This window comes from Pleurodeles waltl, chromosome 2_2 (assembly GCF_031143425.1).
Source record: "Pleurodeles waltl isolate 20211129_DDA chromosome 2_2, aPleWal1.hap1.20221129, whole genome shotgun sequence".
In the NCBI taxonomy this organism is placed as follows: domain Eukaryota; kingdom Metazoa; phylum Chordata; class Amphibia; order Caudata; family Salamandridae; genus Pleurodeles; species Pleurodeles waltl.
Window position 1 is genome coordinate 1143732433 of NC_090439.1, and position 18311 is coordinate 1143750743.

At 43.1% G+C, this 18311-nt stretch overlaps 1 protein-coding gene across 1 annotated transcript in view; it reads left to right on the forward strand.

Annotated features, from left to right (window-relative positions):
• Positions 1–18311, forward strand: part of LOC138282976 (glutathione synthetase-like) — a 309854-nt gene that overhangs the window by 275566 nt on the left and 15977 nt on the right. Inside the window, exon 11 of the mRNA XM_069221064.1 lies at positions 14519–14708. Coding sequence (XP_069077165.1) covers positions 14519–14708 — 190 coding nt within the window. The remainder of the gene's footprint in view (positions 1–14518; positions 14709–18311) is intronic.

The window sequence follows — 18311 nt, forward strand, 5'->3', positions numbered from 1 at the left end:
TTCTCCGCATTTCTGCGGAAAGTACTGGATGCCATCATTCGCCTGACACCCCTCCACATCTGCTTCCCTAACACACTGCAGAAGCAGCAGGAAACAAAACAGGGGTTCTACGCAATCAGTGGCTTCCCACACGTCGTTGGTGCAATCGACTGCACACACGTACGCCTTGTGCCACCTGCTGCAACAGAACACCTCTACCGCAACAGGAAGCACACACATTCAATCAACGTGCAGGCCATAGTCGATCACCAGGGATTGGTCAACAACATCGTGGCTAAATATCCTGGGAGTGTACATGACTCCTTCATCTTCCGTCACTGCACCATCAACCAACACTTCCAGGATGGACGGTATGACAATGGACTACTTGTTGGTAAGTACAGAAACCTAATTATATACACACTGCACAGCAACCCTCTAGGACACACAACACATACACCACAACAGCAGCATCTAGATAGGAACACACTGTGGTCCTTACATCACTAGCCATGTTTCTTAAGTCACCATTGAACCTGTCACACATTGGAATTTACTGTACAGCCTTATGTGAAGACATTAATGAGTGTGGTTGCCTAAATGTCACCTTGCAAATTGTAGGTGTCACAATGACCTGTACATTAAAACATTACATAAGTTTCAAGGTATGGGATGTACAGGGTACTTTGATATGAACGTGTTAACAACACTTCCAAATTTAAATGTGCATGGAACTCTCATCTCACCCTCATTGAAGACACACAGACACCTGTATCACAAGTCACAATGCTAGGGAGGGCACACTGTACTGCAAATCCCAAAACATACTGCTGACAAACGGTTAGCAGACAAACACTTGCTCAGCCAAGGAAACAAGACAATGCAGATGGTATAGCCTACAAGTATAGGATGTCACATCAGTATACAAAAGAGTCACACACAACACAAGACAACTATTGCCATTAAAGGTCTTTTCAATAATGCAAGCTACATCTACATGATCCCATTCTGCGTTTTTCCTTCAGCTGATCAGGGGTATGGCATCAAGCCATGGCTAATGACACCATTTGGGAACCCGAGTACTGCTGCAGAGCGGGCATACAACGACGCCCATAAGAGGACACGCAGCATTGTTGAGCGCACCTTTGGGATCCTCAAGTCAAGGTTCCGCTGCCTTGACATCACTGGCGGTAGCCTACTATATTCCCCTGAGATGGTCTGTAGGATCATACTCACATGTGCAATATTGCACAACATTTGTGTAAAAAGGAACATTCCCCTCCTCGAACCAGACCCATACATGCCTGAAGACGACGAAGAGGAGGATGCTGGCCTGCAACAGGAGGGGGAACAACCAAACACGGCTGCTGGAGTGCGGAGGCGCCAACACATTGTAAATAATTTATTTTCATAATTATTACCATCACCACTTAATGCACTATTGTACATAAACACTGATAACAAACACCACATCATGGTTTGGCCTATTCATTTCTGCTCACCTTTAGCTTGAAATATCTGAAGAAGAATGTTGTCTCATTGAGCAATAATGATATAACAATCATGACACAAAAAAATACACCATAAATGTAATGGCCACCATACAATGGTCAAATACACACACAATGTATATGAAAGACATCCTGTACAGGTCACCTTTGAAGGGCAATAGCTGAGGACCACACATATGACTCACATACATGTAGTAAACATGGATCATCGCAGCAGATGGCACACAACTAAAACACCATCACTCAACTAGGGGAAAACAGGCCTCATACATCAGGCAGTTCACATGCTAATGCTTCAGGAACCGGAATGTAGTACTAGACTCTTGCCAACAGTAATTCCAACTACTTACTATCATTGCAATGACTATCTGTCACTAGAGTTACACATAAGCAGAACATACACAGCACAAGTGCTACACCTATGACAAGCATCCAGCACATCACATCCCATCTACAGGTCAGCCCTTTTCTAAAAACATTACACACACTTGCAGCTGCTCACACCCCACCTGTCTGAAGAGGTCCCTGGAATGCCGATTTGTGTACACTCAGATTTCCTCATCTACACCCACTCACAAGAGTCATCCAGTGTGCCACACCCTTTACTATGCCGACCATTGTCATACTACCATCTCACTGCATGGAACACAGCTCATATAATACACTGCCTTGGAGTTTATAAGGCCTGGTATCACCTGTAGATTGATTCTTCTGTGAAAGGAACTGTAGGCTATTTATCAGCAAATCCCATCTGACAGGACTAGTGAGACACAGATGGAGGCCACACCAGTGATCCCCTCCATGCACAACACCCAAATGTACATGCCCGGTCCCTGCTGATGCCTCCTACTGCATACATGTTAGAATTTGAGCTATTACATCATTAAGCTTTGACACTAATGTTGCCATAGAAAACTTTATCAGGGTTCATGTGTCACCTTCAAAACAACAGGACATACACAGTGTGACATCTCAACTGTCTACTGCTCCCTCTGACCAGTCGTAGTCAGAACACGTGATCATGTAATTACAGAAAGAACTTGCTCCTGATTGACCCAGCATCCTGTCAGCCTGACTGGCACCTGTCCGTGGGTCACTCTACAGATACCTGGAGTCCACCTATGGACCACACGTGCTGTCCAAAACCTCTTGTACCTCAGACACTAATTTGTCATTAACCTCATCAATGTATACTCAAATACATAGTACAGCATCATCTGACTTATTTGCATCCGATTTGTGACAGTGCCCTTGAATAGCTAAATCTTGGCCCTTCCGTTGTCTGGCCCTCATTAATGCCTAAACTACAAAGTGTGACAGTGGACCAGGACCATAGTGTATGATGGTGTAAATGGCCTCCATCAAAGCCAGCAACCTCAGATAATGTCCATGAAAAGGTAACACATATGAGGACCCTGACTGTTCAAACGCTGAGTAACATTGTTCAAATGATAAAGATGAGTCGTGTGTGTTGAATACCAGCCATTTACTTCTGCACAGAGGCTATGATGTTTCCTGATACATTACCATCCACAGAGGCCAACTGGAGTACAAATGTTGCAATGACACATGCCGGATCCAGACACCTGAGACATTCTCTCACTCAGCACACCAAGGTTGCCCAGTTGAAAGTCTCATTACACGTTTTCAGTGACAGGGTGGGACCATCCATGTGGAGGTGACCATGTCCTCAATGGCTTCTCTCAAATTTTGCTACAAACAATACCCGATAGAAACAAGATTAGCTGCCACTAACTCATGAGGAGACCTGGAAGTTACAGTGACAGCATACACCCTGAAAGTTGATACTGGATCAATATTGGACCACACACATGTACATGTACCATCCAATCAACAAAATATTTGCAAGCAGCCGATCACAGTAGTGTCCCAGTTGTAACCTAGCAGGAAGAATGAAACATGCCACTTAACCAGGTAATGCATAAAGGGCCACATACATCAACAACCTATTTGCTATCAGGACATGAGGAACGTTGAGATTTTGCCAAAAATATCAATGCAAAATGGTATGTCAGATTTCTCCAAAGAATCAATAGGGCAAACGTAAAATGGGCAAATGGGATTACAGAATGGCAAACAGTGAATCATACCCTATTTGCTTCCATGAGCCTGCTGCTGAAGGTTTACCATTACTGAATTTGGGAAACCCTTGGATAAATTTGCAAGTCTGGAAGAGCAAACCCTAGGGTGCTGGGGGCCTAAGTCCACCTCTACTGCCCCCCAAATAGACATTATTTATGCACATGTGAAGCACACACATGCATAAGGCGCATGTGTGGCCTACATGTCAAAAGTAAAACACATTTAAGATACATTAACTCGTAATTAGGACATGGTTACCCCCTTAAAAATTGTAGGCGACAATTGCACTACCTATTTGGCCTTTATATAATTTTGATTACCGTGATAAATGTGGACACATTTTTGCTAAGGAATACATCCTGGTATCCCATTCATATTTTGAAAATAGCCATCAGCAATTAACCACATATGTGTACAATTATGAGTAATATCCATTCTGGCCAATCATTACTATTGCACTGTGAATACCTTCTATACATCCTATAAGGGACATTTGCCATAGCTAACCCCAAATGTTTATCACTTAGCACCATTTGGTCATGACAAAATTCATTTTACAATTTGACAAATGAAAGACATATTTGTCATAATGCGTCATATTTCCACGCATACAGCTTGTGCGTCATAATTTTTGATGCACAGGAGTGCAGATAATGCAGAGTAAAAAAATTATTTTCAAAATAGATATAATAATATCAAGCATTACATGGCCTCCATTTTTTCTATAATGCGTCATATTTCCACGCATACAGCTTGTGCGTCATAATTTTTGATGCACAGGAGTGCAGATAATGCAGAGTCAAAATTATTTTTCATATTTAGATATCATAATTGCCAGCGGCTTAATTTTCAACTCTAGAACTGTAAAATAAGCCTCAAACAAATATAATGGACCAATGAAGGACATTTTTTTTGACTCTGCATTATGTGCACTCCTATGCGCCAAAAAATATGACGCACAAGCTGTATGCGTGAAAAAATTACGCATAGCGGAAAAAAACAGAGGCCATTTTATGCAGGATGTGATGTAATAGGATATCCTGTTTACAGAATCTGTACAGTGGGTGTACTTTCACTTTCACTTTGCAGTCTCAGATTATTCTAGACTGTGTGGCTGTGTGGAAAGTGTTGTCCTGTGTATTAGTGCTTTTGTGTCCAATGTACCTTCTCAATTGTGCTTTTGTCATCATTGTCTTGTTGTTGAATACTGTCTGAGTCTGTGTTGTATTTTTTTGTCAAGTCCAGTGTTTCATTTATTGTCTGTGGGAGTCTGTTGTGGGTACTGTAATATAGGGGTTAGTTGGGCTCTTCTTCTTAAGTTTTCTTTGTATTTCACCACTCTACCTTTCCCCATTTCCCCCTTTTCCTTTTTCTACAACTTTTTCCCCTTTGTCAGTGCTGACATGTCTGGTAGGCCACGGCTTGCCAGGATGGGTGAGGAGGAATTGGGTGGATTTATATGGCTTGTTTGCCATTTCCTCCCACTCATGCTGGAGGCTGGGGGTAGGGTGATACAGGGGTATCACACGGAGGCCCGTAAAGTCCGATGGGGGAAGGTGCACCATCACTTAGTCCGTGTATATGGTAGCCTAAGGAATGAACATCAACTGAAGCACCGCTGGGCTGATCTGATATCCAGGGAGCAAGATCTGCTGGACCACCTGGGAATCAGGATTGGTGGCCATGTTGGTGAGTACACATCAATTACATGTGCACAATTTAAAGCTGTGTGGCGACATGTGATGATTGTTACCCAATCTGCCAGATAAGTAGCTGACTGTGTGTAATGCTAGGGAAACCTACTGGGGAATTGATGCACAATGTGAAGGAAGACAAATGCTAGCAGTCAGGTAGCTCATGTTTTCTACACATACCGGTTGCCTGTAGCAGTATGTAATGTAGTGCTGCCTTTGTGTCAGACAAGCAACACATTAATGACTCAATTAGAACTCTACAGCTCACAATAGCCAGTGAAAAATGGATGTTGAAACATCATACCTACATATGTATACGCCATAGCTAGACTGACATTTGTAAACAATACATGATGCTATAAATGAGTGCTGCCTTCACGTCAATTGAAGTTAGCAATGTTGTCCACACATATGTCACATGTGTGTCTGGTTGGTGTGTAGGGAAAATGACCACATAGGCTGTTTGAGTTTGAGAGGTCATGCAGTCCTCAAGTAACCAGCTTTTGGATGTCTCTCTTGGATGCACATGACGAGATGAATGCACCCCTATATTGTTGGGGCATACTAATGGAGGTGCATCTTTGACACCACATGACTGTCCAGGCCACTGCATGTGTGTAGTAGGGTGTGTAACTGTAGCAGGACACTCATCCAATGTAAATGTTGCTCATGAATAATTCCATGCAGTATGAGCATGTGTGAAAGGGTTTCATTACTCATGTCATATTCTCACATTGTCTTTGTAATTGCAATTGTTTGTCAGTGCACGGATTCTGAGTGTATTCTTCCTTCCATGCTTTACAGGTGGACCTGCACCGTACACAGTGGGAGAGGTGGCTCATTTTGAGGACCCCAACACCTATAGTGAGTGTTGCATGTGTGCTATTTTTAATGTTTGGTGGTGATGCATGATGGACTACTGTGTGTTCAACAGAATTCAAGGTTTGATGCGCTGCCCATTCATTAGTATAGTTCCATTAGTGGGATTTCAATTATAACTTCATTTTGAGTTGACCTATGCTTATCCATTTCTCAGATTTTGGGTCTGTAGGCCATTCCAGTAGGGCCCGCTATGGGGAATGGGGTGAGTCATGTGGAATACACTGGTTAATGTAAGAGTTGCTCTGGGACTTGTCTCGGACTGAGTCTGCATTTCAGACTGACATTCTCCCAGATAGCTTCTGCAAAAGGCTTGACTGAAATCTGCTGCTTCCCTAGTTAACGATGGACTGAGTACACTGTAGGTTGGATCTTCCGGGGGCATGTACTTCCACAAGTTGAACTAGAAGTGTGTGGGACTAGAGTGCAATGGCCTAGGCGTACATGCTATTCATGATCATGGGTGTTCTTGCTCCTCTGTGTCTGTAGTAAAATATGCCTCACTGGTAGTATGTGATGTTGGCCTAAGTCAGTACATTTGGACATGTGTGGACCTTGGATAGGACAAGGTTTAGCTGACTCCAATTTGTTGCTAGGCCTTCACTGGTGTTGTGTGTGTGGAGGCAAAAACTTGTTGAGCTTTCTATACACTCCTGGGTGTGCATAGATTATGGGATTGTTGGAGGTTCTTCCCACCCCACCCTCAAAGACTGCCATGTGTTTGGGAATAGGGTACCTAGGACTGTAGCCACCAGTATGTCACACATACTTGTGACCATTTGAAACTTTGTTTTGAACCTAGTGTACACACTCTGTTATGGCACATGAGTTCTATACTAGCAAAAACAATTACAAATCGCAGATATTGAGGGTTGTGATTGTTATCACGTACACTGACATATGTAGTCAAGGCAATAGGCGGAGGAGGTGCAGCCATAATGTCAGCTGCATTACTAATTATTTTGATGAGAAGTTTAGGCTGATGTCACCCATCATGTATAGACATGTATATGCTAGGTGTGAGATGCCCTTTTGTATGCAGGCTTCCCATGTACTTCCTCTGAGACTTTCAATGATCTATGAGGTGATTTGAGCTGTTACAACTACAGTAAAAATAATTTCCAATTGACCCATTGTGCTATTCCACCCAATGCATTTCCTATGGTAAATAGTTGCCCTTTCTCTTCACAGCTGCAAACATGAGTGCCGCACAGAGGCATGATTTTGAAAGGCGGGCCATGAGATACCGGCACATCCTGCAGGTGCAGTCGGGGTTCCGACGGATGGCCCGAAAATACCAGGCGGATCGGGCCTCCGGAGCATGGTGGGCCTCACCACAGGGTGGCCAACGTTGCCCACTACAGCCACCACCACCACACCCACCAGTTCTCCCCAAGTGGCCCCAGCAACGGCGGGGACAGTTGTCCCTGCCTCTGCAGCATGACCTGGACCCAGCAATATCAGAGCTGCAGGACAGTCCAGTGGGCTACAAACAACTCCCACACAGAGCACCTCTGCCAGCACACAGACAGCAGCAGCACCTCCAATTGACCCTGCGGCATTCCAGGCTTTAGACCGGAAAATGGACAAGTTAATTCGGAAGGTGGACAAGCTGAGCCAGGATGTGGCGTACATAAAGAAGCAGGTCAGGTCCATCAGGCGGACCCTACGGAGGGCCAACCTCTAGGACTTATTTGGTCTATTTTAATTTATCCCTCCCCTCTCTCCTCTTTCCTTTTTATCATGATAGGTGGGTTTTGGGGATTAGTGTTAGGTTAGTATAGGTTGTTAGCTTAGTTAGTGTTAGGGAGGAGGGTGGGGGGGTCTTTAATCTTTCTATTTTTCATTTTTGAGTGTGTGGGTGGGTGGGGGTCAATGTTGGGATTCCTGTCTGTTTAGAAGAAAATAAAAATATATATATATAAAAAAATACAAAACAATATATGATTGTTTAGGATAGTATAGTATGTGTGTAGGTTAGTATGTGTTGTCCTGCATGTGTCCTGTCTCATAATGGTGGGTGGGGGGTTGATGTTTAGATCGATTTGTTATATGTGTAGAGTAAGTTTAGGTTAGTTAGGGACAGTTGTGGGTTAGGAGTAGTCAGGTTAGATTAGTGTAGGTATGACTTTTCCCTTCGTTGCCTCTGGTGTGAATACATATGAATATATAGTTAACCCTTTGCATTATGTGTTAACTGCTACTTGATCATGGCCTTGACATCAGTGTAGGTGATTGTTGTTCTATGACAGTTGTGTCCTATGCTACACACCGAAGAAAATAGAGGTTTAAAATGGCAGCTACCACTGTGCTAACTTGGTAAGTATCCACCATTTGATAGAACCACCATTTGGAGTTTACATGGATCACCAAGGATTTGTGTTGATGAGTATGTTTTCTACATCACAAAGTGTGCTTCCAGACTTGGTATTGTGGGTAATTTATTAGGTCGGACTGCAGTGTGATGTTCAGGGACATCTTTGTAGATGAGGTGTTAACACTCTTGTCTTGTTGTCTTAATTGCTGACATAGATCATGTGTGCAAAAATTCAGCATGACTTCCCTTCATGGAAGTATACTCAGAAAGGGTGATATGATGCTGTGTTTAGTTGTGTTTGTTTAGATTATACTGCATAATTTAATGTTTTAGTATTGCATGGTGCCCACATTTATCAGCCACCATTAGTTGACTTTGATTGCTATTGATGAAGCATTATTCTGTCCAACACAGCATGATTGTGTGTGGTTTCTCCCTTCATCAGTTATTCTCCTCAGGATGGGCAGGCTATGATGCAATCCTGACCACTGCACAGATGTATCAGACTACCTGATATCAGGACAGTTGTATTGACAAGCTACATGGTTGTCACACAGACACTTTAGAGTTATCTACTGCACAGTTGATGTGCCAAATAACACAGAGACATATTAGGTGGGCAAGTGCTATTTATTGATAGGTGCTGTAGTGCAAAATGTACATTGTCCATGTTTGCTGAGTCCGTTCTAGTGCATTCTTACATGGTGATCCTACAGAAGGGGTGTGGATGATGCTCCTGACATGCTGGGGTGATGTTACAGACAGTGCAGAGGGACAGGATTTGCGAATTAGTAGGAGAGAGACATTCACTGGCAATGCTGACAAGTTATACAGTGGTTAGCAGAACAGTCATTGAGTATAGTTGTAGTGAGACTGGCATTTGACAAAACGTAGCACCTTGGTCAAAGTAGGCCATGGTGCAGGGACTAGTGCTTCCGGGTGTGAGTGTGATCTGTTCCATGTCTTCTTCTTCTGATATGTGTGTTGCCTGCTTTGTCCTTGTTGTTGTTGGTTGTGAAGGGGCAACACACACCTCAGTGTTAGAAGACGTGGAGTCAGACATCCCGGGGGCTGCTCCCTGTGAAGTTCTTAAGGGCAGTACTGCTGCAAGGAGGGCCTGCTGGTTTTTGAGGAATAGCAGCCACATCACAATGGTAGGCAGCCAGGTCGGCCCTGAGGGAGTCATGATTGCATTCGTGCATGCAGTGGAAAGTTTGGGGTGGAGGTGTTGTGGCAACTCCCTTACTACAGTGGTGAATTCCTTTATAGTTTCTTGTAGTCCTTGCAGTATGGATGTTAGGGCTTGCATGGCTGCTGCCTGATCTGCAGATGACATCATGCGCGAGCACACCCCCTCAAGGCTGGCTGCCATATTTTGCATCCCCACCCGCACCTCCTTGGCCAGCTCCCGCTGTACTCCAACTACAGTTCTTTCAAAGCTGGTGCCAGTGTCGTCAGAGTCCTCAGCTGTGTAGGAGCTGGCAGGTCTTGCAATTGGGGTGGTGGGTGGTTCTTCTGTGATGGCTGCTTGTTCTGTGCTCCTCCTTGTGACTGAAGGTGGGGTCTGGAGGGTTTCAAGGACCTTTTGGATGGTCTCCTGGGGAATGTTTATGGGCTCGTCATCCATGTCATCAGAAAATCTGGGACAGGCATATCGGCAGGAGATCCATGTTCCTCTGGAATGAAACAGGGTACAATTAGTGTGTCTGTGTTGTGACAATTTTGACGTAACTTGCCAGCCTTTTGATGAATTTACTTTGTGATCGTGTTCGGTATCGGTATCTGCTGTCCTTCATTTGGGCATTGTTATAGGCCTATGGCCCACCTGTGTGTCACATGTATGATATTGAGTTATCAGACTTGTCTGCCTAATCACCTCTAGGTGTTGCTTTGTACCAAATAGGGAATAGCCATCTTTTTGTCCTACTCGACCCTCTGTGTATATCTATTCTTATGGTGAGACCTTTCACTGGCTGTGGTTGTTCTGATTGCCCTGGCAGCACACTTGCCTCTCAGGACCTGCCCCAATCCCTGATTGTTCACATTGACTTCATTGTAATTGACATGTGGCATATCCTATGCATGGCAATGTTATGATGTGATATGGATGTAGACATTGTTAATGTGTCCTGCTGATATTGGGTAATGTGTGTTACATTGGATTGCCCTGTTTATCGTATCAATGTCCTATTTGGTCCTCTGACTGTGCAGGTGTATTTCAGTGACCAGTTGCATGTGTCCCCTCCTCAATGCTGTTGTCTGAGCAGTATGACATTTGTGATGTTGCCTTGTTAGCCAGGCACGTGAAGGACCCTGACATATGCAGCATGTGTGTGTCCTTAGTGCTGTGTCGCTCCTATTGCTGTTTACTTTGGGTGATGTATGTGACAACTATGGGCATTGACATATGAGTGTACTGGGGCCTTTGTCTTGTTTCAGGAGATTGTTGCAGATGTCATCCTCACCCCCTAATTTAGGTATGTATGTTCCATGGGGAGGTTACTGCCATTGGCTACTATAGCTGCACAGAGATCAGAGGTGTTAGTGGCAACTGTTGTTGCAGTTACATTGCAGTTGTTGTTTTGGCTAGTGGATTGCTGATAGGGCCCTAGTTAATGTAGGAGATATTTTGGCTGACGAGTGCCAGGATGTAAGTTTGACGTAGTGGCCTTCTCTCCTGTCAAGGCTTTCCCTTAGCTCCATTGTTGTCATGACAGGATGCCCCCATGGGACTGTTGTTGGTGTTGTGTAATGTTGTGCCCCAGCTTCTGTATGTGCAGGGCATGCCCCCCTGCCGTGCCCCTTTACCCATGCCACTCCATGTTTATGCTGACTTACATGCAATGTGTAGTGGTATTTCCCCCCGCTGCTTACAGTCCACATTATTGCATTTTAATTCCCCATGCGACTTACCCTGCATGTGTGTTGTCTCGTGGTAGTCTGCACTGTCCTGTCCTTGAATCCCTGTGACGATCTCCTCAGGGATGACGGCTGCGACCATCTCCTCCATGTGGTCCAGGGCCTCCTGGTGTGCTGGACTCCCCCCTCCAGTCTGCAGTGCTGCCTTCCTGTTCCTGGCCATTTTTTCCTTTGTCCTACGTTTGCAGTCATGCCAGCGTTTCTTACACTCGGTGACTGTTCTGCGTACTTCAGCCACACTGTTGATCTTGTCAACAATTCGTTGCCATATGGCCTCTCTCCTACTGATTGGCAACTTAGAGGTGATGAACAGTTGGTGCTGGTGTTCCGTCACCTCTTTAACCAGGATTTCCTGCTCCTCTGCACTGAAGCGACACTTTCTTTTTTTTCTATATATGTCCTGGTTCCTGTATGGATCATCCTGGCTGGTTCCTGGTCTGCTGTCATCTTCCTGGGGTCTGTAGTGGCATCTGGGATCCATTTTGGCTCTCCTCTGCTGAAAGGGCAGTGTTTGCGGGTATTTTTGACGCTATTGCGTCAAAAAAACGGCGCTTTCCGGGTTGCGCTGTCGTAAATTGACCCACAGTCATTTACGTCACGTTAACCTCGTTTTCCTTTACGACTTGACGCCGCGATGTGCATAAAAAAACATGACTCCCACCTGTTGATTGCCCCGCCGTGCGTCAAAGTATAAATGTGACGCCCGCACGGCGCATCGAAATGGCGTTAGCCGGCGGTAAAATTTTTGGCGCAAAACTGCGGCGGCGCAGCTTTGCGTCAAAAAGTATAAATATGGCCCAAAAAATTTAGAAATCAGCGCAAAGGGCCGTTACCTACAATTGGTATACCGTATTGATAAAAAAGAGCCACAAATTGTGAGTGGTAACAGCGATTTCCAAATAGTGTTATTGTAAATGTACTTAGTTATCATTCTTCTATAGGACTCTGCTACGCAGGGGCATATAGAGGATGTACATTTAAGAAACATCAATACATGTTACAGTCTGTGGGAGAATACAGTTAGAAGAGAAAAACAACCAAAAGAGAATGACAATCACATAAAGAACTGAAGGGGGCAAAGGGATCTTAGGAAAAGAGATGCAAGTAAGGAGGAATGCATGATAAATGCAGGGATCTTGGGTAAAGAGATGCAAGAGAGGAGGCCAGCAAAGGACAGGAAAGGAATGTATGATAAATATAGCAGATAATGGAGGCAGGGATTTAAAAAACCCACAGGAAATAATGTTAAAACAAATTTGTTTAGTCTGACTTTTTAAATATATATCTATGTAGATGAATGCAATATAAATATTAAATTCAATTATAAAAAAATAAGTAAAAATATGTATTTTATTTTAAAATATTTTAACATCTTTTGTAATTTAAAATTAAGTGTAACTTTATTTTTAATGGTTACCGTTTACTAGATAATATAAAAAATTTACTTTATGCAGGTATTTTTATAATAATTGCTTACAAATGACATAAATTTATTATTAAGTTGTAGCATTTTTAAAAATGTGTTCTGCAGTTAAAATAAACGTATATAATTCATTTATAATATATAGCATAAAAATAATTGCAATTTTTAAAAAAGTTTAATAATAAAATAAATTTTTTGCAATGTCTCTATACTTTACCATGGTGAGATCTCTGCCCCTCAGTCAAAATGTTGGCAAATGTCCATTAGAGAAAACTTTCTTGCTCAAGTAACTTCCTTTCCATTTGCTGTACTTTTCCATGTGTCCATGCAAGTACTTTTCGCATGTTGAACTCTGCATGCCTTCTCGTTCCAAGTCAAATTATAATGTGAACGTGCACCTGTGTGCTCACAATCTGTGAAGCTCAACTGTTGAATACTCGAATGCTTTCTTTATGACTTGTTCTCAGTTTCTGCTGCTCCCATGTACCTTTTATTTTAAGAATGCCAGACCATTATAGCAAGACATTCCAGGAGCATCTCAGGCTTGCTTCGTTGCAGAATTATACCATGGCTTCTTTGTAATACATTTAACCCTCTAATGCCTTGTTTGCGGGTTACACCACTCATGTTCTGGGAATCTAAATTAATCCTGTACTACCTCTAGCTATCCTTACTACTCATAGGTGCTAGCCATTTGTTTAAGTGCTACTTAAAGTCACTGGTAGTCCATGACAAGCTCCCATCTCTAATTCTCCACTATGAAAGATACTTTTTGAACTAGAGGAGTGGCCTAAACATTAGTTTCTTCTAGCATGTTTCTGGACTTCTACCTGCCCAATAGCTTGTGTCTGATCACCAGCCTTACCCCCTTGGAATAGCCTCTTCATTGGAAGACATTTTGAGCTCAATACAAAATGAGTATTAACTGGGCTGTGTGATTTTTCCCTGCTAAGTTTTTTAAACTGAAGGCTCAAATTCTGCATTATACAACACAGTTTCCACATATTTTGGGTAATAAACAACATAGTTTATCAAGGCGATGGTAACCAGGGGTGGCAATTGGCAGACTTTTGGTCACTCCATGTTACTAGTTAATGTGGAGTTCTGGCCAAATTCAGCCAATGACCTCATGGTGGAATTTTTCTCCCATAAGACTTCAGAGAATGCAACCAAGATTTGGCATCCCCCATTGTGATTTTTCAAACGCTGGCGGTCGGAGCAGTCGCCGTCAGAGAGCTGGCATTCGAGTAGTGTTTGTTCTGCTCAAGTAGATTTTCTACTTTAGCGACAGCAAAATCAACTCGAATGGCAGCACGCTATTGCACAGTTTTGTGCTGTTCGCACGGATTTGTAGCGCTACTGGTTCTAAAATGCAGCTCAAGCTGCATATTTTTTGGCCATTGGCAGAACTCAGAAACTTGTTTTTATGTAATTCTGCAGAATTTCATGGAGTGAAACCCCGGGAGTTCCGTTCACCCCTAGTGCTAACTCCCATGTCCCACTCAATTTTGACATCCGTTCAAATACATGCATGAAAGAGCATAAAAGTGGCTTCTCCTAGGTGTAAGAGAGTATCTCGCCTCAAAATAAATTCCAGAGTATAAAATCATTGAGCTAATTTTAGAAAGTGAGTTTTAATATTTGAGTGTACAGGCTATTAGTTTATTATTTATTTGTTTTTGGTTCTTTTAAGGAAATAATATATATGGTGATAAAATCAAGCATGTTTTGGAAAATAATAAGATACTAACTGAGTGGAGATCTTACACACTAATGGACAAACTTACTCCACGTCCCATAAGAAACTACCTGCTGAATGCTGGAGGTGATTTAAAGTTAAAAGAAGGCATCCCTGAACTGGGTATTTTTGGAGTCTATGTCAGGTAGGAAGCATGTTACTGTGAGTTTTATGTCTTCGTTTTGCAAAAGAAATGACTAACTGACCAATGAAATATCTTATATTTTTTTTAATCTGGTTTAGATTAACCTTCTTTTGGTCTGCAGCTTCATGTAATACAATAAAATAATTAATAAAAAATACATACATAGAAGGGCCTTGAGTCAGACCTCTACAATAGTCTGTTCAGCTATCATTCACATTTTGCTTCTGCCTACTAAAGCATACAGCGTGTGACAATGGGCCAGCCCACTTCAGCTATTTACTGTCTTTCACTGTTTGCCAGGGTATTTTCCACATACCATAAGCACATCTGCCTGAAAAGATTTGTTCTTCAGTGTCAGAGCTGCTGAGCCACAACTGTATTTTGCCAGTGCTTTTCTTTTTCCATTCTTTATCCTTTTTGGGTCTTGTCTAGAGACAGCTTTAGCTATCTATAGGCTTACCTGTTGTTTACAATACATAATATATACTTGGAGGGAAACTTTGGCTAACCTCTTGCTCATGACTGGGTGGCCTTGTTGTGTATCTTAGTTGTCTGTTGTCTTAGTTGTCTGTTCTTTATTCCTGATCTGATGGTGTTTTTTCCTTGGGTTTGCCCCACCCAGGACTATTTTGGTCTCACAGTGTTTGGTTCGATGGCTTGTATAAATACTTCAACAGCTGATCTCAGAGAACTATTCTTTAAGCATGAGCACATGGTCATGCCTCTTTACCCTCATATGATTGCTCACTTCCACCACTGGTAGTTCCTTTTGCAGTCCAGCGTGCCTCTATCTACCCTATCTGCCCTGCTCTTTCATCTACCCTGTGTTCTCTCATCTAGCCTGACTCCCACTGCCCTGCATTTCCCTCACTGTCCCTTAGCTCAATCCCGCTCACTCCCTCCTCATCATCATGCCAGCATTACCAATGTCCCACCGCTCACTTTCTCTCCAGTGGAAGGTGGCAAAGCTGGGATTTGAGCTCAGGTCTCTGTTGAGCTGGAGAGAAGAATCCAACAAACAGGATATGTAGAAACATAGTTTATTCATGAATTAGTCCCTACAGCCAGAGTGTGGCTATCGCTCAGCCAGTCAGCTAGTACTGGCATCACTGGAATGCTGGCTCTGCTACTGGAACTCAGAACGCATAGTGCTCTGAGGTCCATGTACATGCGCATAACAAAGGTGGTAAGCTTCCAACAGTCTCCCATGCGAAGGACAGTGTCTAAGATGTGTACTGTGTTATAGACCAGCTTGGTCATGCATCCCTTTTTGTTTCTGGTAACCCTCTGTTGCTATTGCTAAAACAGCTGTTTTGATATGAACATTTATCGAAATCAAAAAAACTTTCCTGATACCCAGAAGCTTGCTCTTTCACCAAAATATGCACACACATATTCAACTCTACTCTCAGACTACTCTCCAGGACCTGGAATAACCTCCCTTGTGACAACAGAAAAGCATCGACCCTCCTGCAGTTTAGGAAGAAATTGAAAACATACCTCTTCACTACCTCAGATATGTTGCCTTTTCACCCTTTCTACTTGCTTTACCACCTCCCTCTGTCCCCTCCCACCAGATGTCCCCGGTGGGGATTGTGACTTGAATAGTATTTTGTTGCAAACTAGCTAGGTTTTTGCTTTAGATATGCAAACACAAACAAAACACACCTTGTTTATTGTGGATTTGCAATGATCAGAGGTGGTGAGGCTGAGATTTTAACTCCACTCTCCTCTGTGAAGGGCATTGATGCATCTATTGCATCCACTTCCTGACCTTTTGTCCCTTTATTGTTTCTAGCAGGTGCCCTTTGGTCTCTATTGCTTTTGGTAAAGTACCTATGACCCACAGGGCTCATATGAACATTAATTATACAAATTATTCTAAATTTCATTTCTGAACACTGTGCCATACATATATGGCCACTGGATGAACACATTCCATCAGAGAGGCTGCCTCTGAAATCCAGACCTTCACTATTATGGAAGACTGTGTACTCTATTCCAACTGGGGGCTCATATATCCACTTCTTTGGCAGGAGGAGAACTTAGATGCATTCAAATATTAAACATTATGAAGTTGTGTTAATAAACCAATGCTCTTTGAATGAGATGAGTTTACTTTGTTAACCCCAACCACATTTTTTGGGAAGAGCCACATCACTCTGAATAGGAATATTAAAGGCCAGTTTTCTGGTTCGGGTAGGACTCGGTCTGGAAGTTTGGGCTCATCTGATACTATTGGAGCAGGGTCTGACTGATTTGGGGGTTAGGATTGACTCTAACAAAAGCCACCAGCAGGGTCAAGGGCAGGTCCAATTGAAACTGGTGAGCTGGGTTCCTTAAAGAAAGTTGGCTTTTTGCAGCTTGTACGTCCCAGTGGCTTAACAAGAGGTCAGTCAACTGAACCCTGCAGTCACCCTTTTATTCCTGGAACAAATTGGGAGCAGGCTCAGTCCCTAGGGTTCGCCTCACAGGTCACAACAGCATGTGCAGTCATTCTTCTTCTGTCTTCCACAGGCCCAGTAGAGTTTTGAAGAGAATTCCTAGGGGTGATTATATGCCTGACACTAGCCTGTGAGTGAGGTTGACTCTTGGCCCAGCCCTGGACAGTAGGGAAACATTTCCAGGAATTACTCTACCCACCTTCATAGCAGTTCCTGTGAGTCCTGGTCCAAACAATCCCATAGTGTCCCTCTCTACCTAAATCCAATATGCAGGACATTTCCTCCCTTTTTCAGAGCACTTGTGCCGCCCTAGACATGTGGCCAGGGAAATGAGCAAACTCTCACTTGTGATCACTCAACACCGGTTCTGTGGGCACTTCCTCGCCCACTGAGATTGGTTCCTGGCTAGCTAGAAGGACATAGAGGAGGTAGGCCCAGTGGTGAGCTACATCTGCCTGTGACAGGGCAGGCATTCTTTGAAAATATGAAAGAGCTGGGGACAGTCCTCTGGCCATCTTGTCAAGGGAGGGTAAACCTCTTTCCCACCATAAACCTTTGTCTTAGATCTGGGAGCCAATTCACATCTCAAAGAACTATTTACCGCCTAGGTGACAGTTTGAACCTCAAGCAAATGGTACCTTCTGAAAAATATTCATTCCAATTCCAATTTTATCAGTGGATTGGTCACAATACCGGAGATCTATTTCTCTAAAAACCGTCAAACCCAACTCTGTCATTTTTCTCTTTGAATGAGCTGTGGGTAAAGTAACATGAAAACTATTAACCTTCAAAACAGCTGCCATATCCAACAGCTGTGTGCTTGTCTCCTTTGTCTAGGAGTGTAAACCAGATTCCATTCTAATGGCTGGGAGCATAGCACATTTCGGGGGGGGGGATGTAGTTTTTTTGGCAGCCGCCCTCGATTTTTTCCCAGTCTAAGGTTCTGATTATGAGTTTGCTTCATTAATTATTGCATAGGATAAATAATGATACATCATGGTACATTATTTATTGTGTGCGCTAAATAACACCTAATACTAGTTTGTGGGGAATAACATGAGGAATTTGGTGTTTAAGGCACCAAAATCACATAGTAAGGCAAATACCGTACAATTTCCTCTGCTAGGTTTCAGCAGGTTTGACCAAAAAATCTTATAAA